Below are 10810 nucleotides of genomic sequence, written 5' to 3' on the forward strand. Positions count from 1 at the left end.
CTTTTCAGGACAAAGCACTGCTCACCCCCACGGCGGGTTATTATTTTCTTGGTAGATGCTGCGGGATATTAGGCAAGAGCAGACTTAGGGAGCATTTCTGGCTGGTGGGAGAGGGACCGGCAGACTCACGGTAGCACACAGCCAGCCAAGAATACTTTGTTGGCCCCTGAAACAGCAGAAGCTCAGATGCTTCACATAGTTTCACTTGCCAGACCACGGGGATTCACCTCTTGATTTGAGAGACTAGAAAGGCAGTGACACTAAACTCTTCTTTTTCTTAGGCATGAATAGATTTTCCTTTAAAAGAGGAGTATTAGAATAGGTAGTGGCAACAGGTTGGAGGATCTTCAGCAGCCTTAAAGAGGCTAAATTTTGTAAACTCATAAAAAAAGACAAGTATAGGCTATCGTATTTTCCATTTTTGAAACCTTTTTTCTTGTATGAAGCAACCATAATTTTATGACCCAGGGGGATACTCTCACCACTTGAAGCAGGGCAATGCTGCTCCATTATAAAGCAAAAAAACCCAAACTGTCTATATTTTGAGCTCATGCCCTGCATTTCTTGCCTTCTCTGTGGGGAAATCTCCCACAGCAGTCACGGGAATCCTGTGGGAGGACAGAGATGGTTGGCAGAGTTTGACTTACAGACTTCTGTAGAAATACCGCTAGTCCAGGATCTGTGATTGTAAGGAAAATATGTGTCCCAGTATAGCCCTGGGAAAGTTAGTACATCTCTCTACGCTAGTGTCCCTAGGATGTCTCCGGGAGGACTGGGGAGAAAGAAGATTTCTTTGCTATTTAAAAAAAAACACAAACAGAAGTTTTGTACAGGTCAAACAGATTTGCTTTCCTGGTGGTGGAGATGCAGTATATTAATCACTGGAAGATTAAATTCTTTGCTACATTTGGAGAAGAAAGGAGGGCTACTGGCTTTGTATCACCAAAATCCTCTCTACATCCTCAAAGCTGGGCTTGTAAAGAGGCTGAGATGGACCCAGGCACCTCCAGTTCCCTGCTGGGCTGCAGCTCCATGGGAATAGCTTTTATCACTGTGGGAGCAGGGTGGGCATGTTGTTAGTCCTCTCCATCCCAGAGCCAGACCCCCAGCTTCTGCAGCACTGCTGAGTTCAGGCACTGAGTGAAGTCCTGATTATGCCTTATAGCACTGCTGTGACATGAAACCTCCTCCCTTCTCATGGGCTGGGGGCGAAGGGGCTGCTCGGGCAGCCCCCACCTCGCTCAGCAGCGTCCCTGCGGGGGCACACGCACGCGGTGTTGGATGTTATGGGGCAGGACGGCACCAGGCTGGTTTCTTTCCAGAGGCTGGCCCGCATCTCTCCGTGCTTCAGTTTCTTCACCTGCACGGAGGAGAAGGTGACACTGAGTGCCTTGGAGAAGGGCTTTTGAGACCTGCAGGGTCTACAGGTTTGGGATGGTTGTTCCTAGCAACTTGGCTCGGAGTTAGGAACTGTCCCAAAGGAGTTTGGGGATGAACCTGCAACTCTGTGTGCAGTCAGTGCAACTCTGCTGTCCAGTCCCAGCCCACATCGTCTGGGGATTTTAAGAAGTTCGTTTGCAGCTCACCACATCTGCAGTTTCAGAAGGATGTTTCTTGCTGTGTTGCCTCTTCATAAACCCGCTCCTTTCTCAAGGTTTTATTGGAAAGACTTATTCTTACTTTAACTGGTGTATATTTAAGGTGATTTTCTTTATTTCTTCCTCCTTTAACTGCTGCCATCCGGAGGCCAACTATGTTGTTTAAATTAGATATTGTTATTGCTCTTTTTCAGCTTTGTTTTGTATTTGTCCTCGGCTAGAAAATCAAAATGTCTTTATTCACAACTCGGTTGGTACTGGCTCTGCAGAAGGTACATATGGCCCTTCAGCACTTTTCTCTGGCAAGAACTTGTACTTTAAGAGAAGAAGATCAGATTTCACTGTGTAATGTGGTGTGAAAATTCAGCTTTACAGTGCTGTATGGATTAAGATATTACAGGCCATTGTTTTACCCCTCACTGCCTGGAATTAGCAGCACATTTCATGTGATACAGGTCCCTTCCCTGCGAGAGCATCTCCCATGGGCCAGGCCAGGCATCCCCTTGGGGTAAACCACCGTCAGTCGGTGAAACGAGTGGGGCAAAGCAGGTTTGTGCCTGGAGGAGTGCCTGCCTTTTGAGGGGTTCACAGGTCCCTCGCGTCCCCTCTTCCCCTGTGCTTTGCCACATCACATTGCAAGTGTGCTCCTGCCCCAGCCCCTTGCGCTGCTCTCGGAGGGTCTGTGACTGCGGGAGCGAGGGCTGGCCCCATCCCCACAGCTCTGTCAGGTGTCCCTGGCTGGGGATTGGCGCCGCACGTTCACACAGCTCTTCTCTGGGTTGCAGGGTTCGGCGCTGAAGGGCAAGGCATGCGGTAGGAGCCAGCACTTCCCACCCAAGAGCAAGATTTGGTCACGCCGCACAGCCTGGGGCACCACGGGACGGACAGGACATGCGCCGCTTCGGCTGCCTCCTCCTTGGACTCCTCTTCATCCTCAGCACAGCCAGCACGGAAGGCTTTGCCCTGGCAGGGTAAGCCCCCGTTTTGTCTGTATCTCCTGGGTGTGCCCATCTGCGCATCGCGGCGAGGTGCATCTTTCTGGGGTGGTGAGGAGCCCTGTTCAGCTGCACACCCGTGAGAAGCTCACTGGGATGGCGAGGACGTGGGAAAAGGTTCTGCCGAGTCCTCTGGGAGTGCCTGGGGCTCAGCAGCCCTTGGAGGTGTTTGTTTTGTCACTGAAGCAAAAAAAAACCTCTTGGAGAAAATGCCCTGACTCCATTTAGTTCCATGCAGGGAACGTAAAGACACTCTGGCCCTTTTGTCCAGGAGAGTCAAAAGCTAACCAGGCCCTGGGCTGTTCATGAATTCTTATTGTCTCTTTCCCACAAGCCTGGGAGTGGCAGCTCCAACGATTCCCCTTCCCTTTCTGGGAAATGGGTCTGACATGGCACCCTGGATCCCAGCACAGCCTGGGCCGGCACGGCTCGGCTTCCGCTGGCTCAGAGGAAGCCCAGAGCTCGGTGCCCCAGTTTCTTCCCCAGCCAAAAAGAGCTCGAGCTCAACGCCCGCCCCCCAGATACAGCTCACATTTTCTCCAAAGTTTGTTTTTACATTGAGATACTCTCCTCTAGCATTAAACCTTTTGTATTCTGGTTGTGACTAAAACCACAGGCTGAATTCCTTGCTCGCACGCACAGGCTGCAGCTATAGCTTTATTCTAAATTTTGCAAAGCAAACAATTGCCATTTAAAAATTGCATTTTCTATAGCATTAATCAGTGAGGCCAAGAGAAGTTTTCTGGAGTTAATGGAAGCCATCTGATGTCCATGCTAATTCCCAGGCTTTTTATTCTAGTTTCTAATTGGGCTGGGAGGCTGAGACAAATAAACGAGTTCCTCAGTGGGACTGACCTGCTTAGGCTGAAAAATGTTGAAAAAAAGAATTTTTAACCCAGCCCACTTTGGCTGTTAACTTTGGGAAAGTGTTTGACTGGATCACAGATATCGTAGTAAGACTGGAGGGTGCATTTTTTCTGGTCTTTTTTTTTTTTTTTTGTGGTGAGCCTGATGCTTCCTGTGAAGTCACTAATTTCTTGGTAACCACAGGGGCATCCATTTCAGCAGCGTAAAAGTCTCAGAAAGGAAAAATCCACCCAGAAAATGATTTTAAGGAAAGGGAGACAATGAATGGAAGGAGAACTGCTTTGAGTAAATCCCCCCTAAATCTGGGCCCCGACTGCTGCCCTGGGACGGAGGGATTGTGCCGGGGTGAGTGTACGAGGAGACGTCAGGGCCTGTGCAGCCGGCAGTGCTCAAGCTTTGTGTCGCTGCCCTGAAACGGCTTGAAGTAGCCTCTGAGGTCATTCAGGCAATTAGCTGCTGCCATTTAAATAGCCCTCTGCAGAGAGGGACTGTCAGGCCACGACCTGGGCTGGCGTAAATCAAAGGAGCCTCTTTTTCCCCAAAGGGAGAAGTGGCGGCTTGGTTTTTTCCGCTGGTGTCTGACTTGTTCCCCTCTCCGCAGCCGCAGAGTCTGTGCCGCGGGGCCGCAGCGCCGGGCAGCCGCCCACACCGAGTCCCACGTCCAGCCCGTGTACCAGCCCTACCTCACCACCTGCCAAGGCCACCGCCTCTGCAGCACGTACAGGTGAGGACAACTGCCAGTCCCACGGACCTGCTCCCGGGGATGGAGCCAGATCCATCCCAGCCAGACAGTCACCCGTGGGGGCTGTGTAAGCAATGGGCGAGTCCTGCCTTGATCCCTGGGGAAGGGATTCCCTGGTCTGACCCACTGGCATGGCAGTGAAATGAAGGGGGCTTGGAGTGGGTGCTCAGACACCCAGCTCAGCCCCATCCTTGTGTTTCGCCCATCTACAGGGTTGCCTACCGGCGGGTGTACAAGCAGCTGCCCCAAACCCCAGCCTCGTGCTGTCCCGGCTGGAGCAGAGCTAACAGCCATGCGCTCAGCTGCAACAGAGGTAAGAGGAGACTGTGCCATCCCGGTGCCAGCGCTCACGCTCCCCCTCAGACCCCATGGGATGGGTAGCTCAGCTCCCTGGATGAAGCCCCAGGAGCCAGGTCTCTCATTTACTAGCCCTCTGCCTCTCAGGTGGATTCTTCTTGTAGTTTAAATTTTCAGTGTCACAACCAAATGCAGTTCAACTTCTGATTACTTTCCAGCCTCTCTCTGGCACCTCACAGGCCTTTGTCCTTTGGGATCACTTATTAACTTTATAGTTACCAGAGGATAAATAAAATCAGTAAGTAGTTTCCATATAAATCAGCAGTAATAGAAGTGCATTCAGGAGGCAATGTTGATGTGCAGCACAAAACACATCAGCAGCCGGTCAGTCCACAGGTGAGCTTGGAGAGCAGCACCAGGGGCTTCCCAGGGGTTGCTGCTGCCTGTCGGCCTTTCTCCGTCCCAGCTGTGCTGGCTGCAGGTGCCTTGGCCTCTGTCCAGGCTACAAAACTAAGCTCCTGTTCATCCCACCCATCCTGTGCCCCACGCACCCCTGGTCAGCTCAATCCCACCGCTGGGGCAGAGCATCCTGGTGTCGATGTAGGGGGGATATGTGTGCACATCCACGGTGACAGTGGAGGGAACTGAGGAGCCCCAGAGCTGTCTGGTGACTCTGTGCTTGTTTTTTGTCCTGCAGCTCTCTGCTGGGTGCCGTGCCAGAACGGTGGGAGCTGCACCTTTCCCGGCAGATGTGCCTGCCCACCCGGCTGGATGGGGCAAGCCTGCCAGACAGGTACTGACCGTGCGGTTCCCCTTCATCTCCCGGCATCAGGCCTGTCCTGCTGCTGAAGCAGTAGGGTTGCCATGGGGCTCTGGAGGTCCTCTGCCCAAAGAGAGACCCCTCGGTGTGGGACAGGGACCAGCGCTGTGGCTTGTCACCGTGCCTTGGCACATGCCTGCTGCTACTCAGAGCATGCACACCCACGCATATTCCTCCAGGGCAGTGACGCCTGATGGTCTGACCAGGAAAGGACGGGAAGCTCAGCTCCCAGGGAAGCTCTGACCTCCCTTTGGCTGCCTCAGTGCTCCCAGCCCTCATGTGCAGCCCTGGCACCTGCATTTTTTCTCCACTACTGCTCAACGCTGGGTCAGCACGAACAGGGGCTGTACTCGGCCGTGCCTGTGCAAAAACCCTCCTGCAGAGCAGCTGCTACTGTTGTGAGATTGTGTATTTGAAATGACCCATCTCCCAGGCTTTGTAAACTCTCGCTGTAAACTAAGACGCCCATTTACTGCAGAGACTAAATCTGTAAACCAAAAATATCCAGGAGTGGAGGGGGAAGTCTGGCAATCTCCAACCACTCCAGCGTGAGGTCAGCCCGGTGCTTCTCACCAGAGCATGGGGGATTCAGGCAGCGTGGTGCACACCAGCATGGTGCAAACCCCTGCCGTGGCATTTCCTGGCTTTCCACCCTCCTGTGAGGCAGAGCGGGAGCGCGTGGCATTGACCCACGCTGGGCCAGGCAGGGCTCAGCCCATCGCTGAAAACTCTGGCTCCAGCACAGGGGGGAAAGGATTTTCCCACTGCCTAAAACAGATTCGCCTGGGCGTGGGAAGCAGTTCAGCTCATTTTGCTTTGTGGGAACAGCTTTAATAACTCCCCCGTGTGAGGAGAGGTTACTGGGTTTTGTACACACTTGAAAGGCTGATAGCTCCTTGCCACGGCTGGCTGGAACCAAAACCCCGGCCATAAATCCAGGATGAGAGCTGAGTGCTGCCTGCGCCCGCCTGGCCAGAGCTGAGACGTTTCTGACCACAGCTTTTGCTTCTGGCTCTTTTGTGGAAGGAGCGGGTGGAGGGGACAAGGCCAGATCTCCCTCGGGGTTAGCCCAGGTTCACTCCGGCAAGGTGCAAGAGGAAAAGCTGTCCCAGGCGCTGGCAGGTCTTGTGCTCACACCCCGCAGCGCTGAGAGCACGCAGAGCTGTGCTGGGCACAAACACCAGCTCGGTCTGGGGTCCCATCACATCCCCACCCTGTGTGAACCCACACGGTTCTAGCAGAGCAGCTTGTGAGGCTGAGATGTCTGTGCCCCTCATCCCTGATAAACACCTCCGCAGCACCCCTGCCCTCACCGAGCTGTACCTCTGCTTTCAGACGTGGATGAATGTGCCGACCAGAGCCATGGATGCGCTCAGCTCTGCGTCAACACGGCTGGGAGCTACCACTGTGCCTGCTGGGACGGCTTCAGCCTTGCTGATGACAACAAAGTGTGCCAGCCTCTGGTGCCGGCACCCGAGCCAGAAACCTTCAGCCAAGCAGGTAACCTGTCCCTCTGTTGCAGGACAGCCCTGGCTGCTCAGGGCCTTCAGTGAAAGCTGAGATTAACACTCAGCATCACGGGGTGGCTGGAGCAGGAGTGGAAAGAAAGAGGAGAGGGGACAACAGCCAGAACCTCTCAGCTTTATTGTCGGTGACCCAGGAGACTGTCTACCACCCAAACAACCTCCCCTGTGCACAAATCCAGCCACTGCTCCATCTGCAAGGATGACAGAGCCTGGCATGCGATGTCTGAGATATGGCTGTTCTCTCCATCATCATCATCCTTCTCTCAGGACAAGTCTGGAGCCACGAGAAGCGGCGGGGGGGGCGCGGGGGGGGCCGGGAGCCACGAGAAGCGGGGGGAGCCGCTGGTGACGGCCCATTATTACTTTTGGTACGCGCTGTGACACTTCAAACTCGTACCGTGAGTAATAATGCGCTGTGGCCAGCACAGGCATCACGCAGCAAACGCCTGGGAGAGCAGGGCACCATCTGCACGTGTCTCACAAGCCACCTGTCCTTATGCCCTGTCCAGAGCCCTCATCTGGGACAAGCCTTTGTACTTACCATGGGGCAGGGCAGATCCGGGTGCTCGCCAACCTGACAAGACCAGCTTTTGCCAGATGTCTCATCCTTTAAGCATCTCCCCACTGCCTGAAAAATTCCCGGCTTTGTTGCAGGTACTCCAGCGGCAGGCAGAGGTTTGTGCACGTTAGCAGCAGGACTAGATGCCAGTGCTTGCAGCAGGTGCTGGATTGATGCTCTGGGGGCTGGTCCCAGTGAAGCAGACACCAGGGGCTCGCTAGGAGAGGAGTGGGAAGCAGCAGAGCTTGGCCTGAGCCCTGCAGCAGTGTCTCTTCCATGTCATCCTCGGGCAATGGGCTTATACTCACTGACCTGCTTTTGGTCACTTTTTCAGGTCCTCCCAGTGAAATGAAAGAAGAAATGGAAGACCTAAAGAGCAGAGTGGAAGCACTGGAGCAGGTGAGAGTTCGGCATGCACCTCTTTCTGCCCTCACCCACCTTGTTGCAGCTTGAGGCCATGCTAAACCAGCTCCCAGCCGGGGCTGTTTGCAGCCAGAGTTTCTCTCCTCCCTGGCTCTATTTTTAACGTTGTGCTGGCCTAGTGCCGCAGCGATCCCAGCTGTGCTCCACGCTGCGGCAGTGCCCACGCAGCGGCTCTTCCAGCCCAGCAGCCCTTTGAACATAACCAAAGTCCTGGTGTGCCGCATCCCAGCACCAGGTGGTCCTCCAGGCTGGGGAGGACACGCTCACGGCTCCCCCTCTCCCTGCAGAAACTCCAGTTGGTGCTGGCCCCCTTCCACAACCTCATGCCATCCGCACCGGAGGACGTTGGCACAGACCCCATCAGCCGGCTGTCCCACTCCCTCCAGCAACTGGACAGAATCGACTCTCTGAGCGAGCAGATCTCATTCCTTGAGGAACGGCTGGAGACATGTAAGTGCCTGGAAAAAAGCAGGGTTGAAGTTTTTCACTCAACCCACAGTGGCCTTGGTGAGCAGATGCAGGCCAGCAAGATCAGTAACACATATGCCACTATTAATCTGTTTCTCCCTCAAGCTCAGCAGTCTGTAATTAATAAAAGATGAAGACAAACAGCCCATTAGCTTAATTTCAAAGCTGCATTGCTATGGCTGCACCATCTGACCGCCCTTGTAGCGGCCAAACATCTTAAGACTGGCACATGGAAGCATGACTCTGGGGCAGAACTGAGGGAGCCCACTGTGAGCAGTGGGTCACGTCTCGCAATCAGCACCCTCACTGGCTCTGTTCCTTTCCTGTACCATTATAACTTGGTACTTCGAAAAAGAAGCCCCAGCTCTCAGGAAATTAACAGTCCAAAAAGTCAATCACGAAAGTTTAAGGAGCGTGCAGAAGCTGACAGATTTATGAGCCTGGGAATTCTTAGGCATTTCTTTTTGAAGTCTACAGACCCGTCCTTTGCCAAGCAGTGGACCAGAGAGGGTCTCATAAGTAGCAAACTGAAGGAGACACTGGTGAGAGTCTGAACACCTTGTTATGATAGTCTGAACATTTTATTACAGCCCTTTGCAGCTTATTTTCCCACTGAATAATTCCAGTCAAACATGCTGAGAAGCCGGTGTGCAGCAGCAGCCCCGTGCTTGTAGCAGAGGGGTGAGGGTGCTTGCAAAGACCTCAGGGGAAACTGTGTCTCAGGGCAAACCCAGTCCCAGTTCACTGCTTGCAGTAATGGCTTAGATATAAAAGACTTCCCAAGAATGGCTTTGAAGACTACGTAGCTGCAAATAGACATTTAAAAAAACATCTTGGGAAGGTGTAATCATCAGAACAAATGAGTGTTCCAGCAGACTGAGTTTCCTAGTATTGCCCTGTACGTATTATTAGTGACAGCACTGAGGACTGTGAGCAGTATCACAAGGTAACCTGGATTTATTCCAAGGCGTGGCTCCAAAATCCTGTAATTAACTTCTGCCAAGCCCGTTCCAACACGCAAAATTTGACTTTGTCCTTCTTATGGGCTTGAAAGTCCCTGGAGGATACAAAACTGTCCTGTGGTACTCCAGCTGTGCTTCGCAGAGCATTTCACAACTGAACGCTACGATGTAGTTACCTGTGCAGTGGACCAGCCTGTAAGAACTTAAAAAAAAAATAAAAAAAAAATACACCTTGTATCTTCTTTAAAGCACCAGTGATGGCACAAACTGTGAGCCGTAACCAGTTTAGCCCCTCTGAATCTGAGTTACCTCCAATTCAGAACCGGCTGTGTCGATGCTCGGCTGTCACTCAGCCAGTTAGCAGCAGGCCAGGCTCACGGCTGCAGGGGCTGTGCTGCCCAGGCAGCGGGGACTTCAGTGACCATCAAGGGCTTCTGACTGCTGTCACACAGAGCCAGCCTTGGGTGCCCAGCAGAGGGACAGCAGCAAGCGTGGGTGACATTCACAGAGGTTGAGGTCAACCTCATCTTTCTTGGGGAAAGGGAAAAACCAAACCCAAGCTAACGTTGTTGGCTTTTTTTGTTTTTTTTCCACCTTCCCAGGTTCCTGCAAGAATGAACTCTAGCAGAGCGCCCAAAGAACTGGAGCAAGCTGAGTACATCCGCAGCTCTTATCTCCTTCTCCAGCCCCAGGCTGGGGACGAAGCCACGTCATCTGCAGGAAGGCACAGGGTAGCAGAAGGCTGGTTTCCCATCAGCATCTCCATCAGCTTCTCTTCCAACCCACCTTATCAAAGGTCAAGCAGTTACTTCCCAACTGGACTCTGAGCCCTCAGCATCTCACTCCCTTCCTGCTGGAGAGGCAGAAAATAAATGCCTCACCTCGTGCCATTAGTGCCTGCCTGGCTGTCCAGAGGGACCGGCTGCATGTGAAGCTGTCTGGTGCTGAGCTTTGCCTGGCTTTTATTTAGCATTACCCTGGGACATCACATCCCAGGCAGCACAGACCTGGCCCCGGCAGGGTAAGCTGCCCCCCTCCCCACATCCTCCCCTCTTCCTGCTCCCACATAAAGGAGGCAGGAGCACGGTCAAAAAGGACTTGTGGCAGAGGGGGCTGCCCCGAGGCAGGCATCATGGCAGGGAATGGGTGAACGGTACTGTGCGGGCGGGGGACAGGGAGTGGGTGCCCATCCCCGCAGCTTCTGTTCTGCTCTCGGGGACCAGCCTCCCTCCACGAGTGCAGGAGGCTGGCTGGTGCCTCACCCACAGCAGCTTGCTCTGAAATTACCTGCTCCAGCTCACAGTCTCCCCGCACCATCCCTGGGCCCTACAGAGCAGGAACAAAAATGGAGCTTTTACATGGGCTTGAAGGTGCAGAGAGTCTGTATTTTTATTGCTTTAATACAAAACCTTTCCCTGCAACACTCCCATCGCCAGCACAGAGCAGACGGGAGCAAACCTGTGCCACTCAGTAGCACCAACAGGGTGAAGCCAAGGAGGGAGGGACAGTCCCCTCTGTGCCTGGATTGGGGACTGGGGGCTGGCAAGCCGAGG

The 10810-nt window shown here is 53.5% G+C and overlaps 1 protein-coding gene across 1 annotated transcript; it reads left to right on the top strand.

The window, feature by feature from the left end:
- Positions 1 to 2489: 2489 nt before the first annotated feature.
- On the top strand, positions 2490 to 10181 carry EGFL7 (EGF-like-domain, multiple 7). The gene is made up of 8 exons (XM_009868849.1): positions 2490 to 2569; positions 4062 to 4184; positions 4403 to 4515; positions 5197 to 5292; positions 6655 to 6819; positions 7739 to 7803; positions 8115 to 8277; positions 9860 to 10181. Exons 1-8 carry the CDS (start codon positions 2490 to 2492, stop codon positions 9880 to 9882), a joined length of 828 nt encoding a protein of 275 aa, XP_009867151.1. The 3' UTR covers positions 9883 to 10181.
- Positions 10182 to 10810: the final 629 nt, after the last annotated feature.

Source organism: Apaloderma vittatum, unplaced genomic scaffold (genome assembly GCF_000703405.1).
Source record: "Apaloderma vittatum isolate BGI_N311 unplaced genomic scaffold, ASM70340v1 scaffold22024, whole genome shotgun sequence".
NCBI lineage: Eukaryota > Metazoa > Chordata > Aves > Trogoniformes > Trogonidae > Apaloderma > Apaloderma vittatum.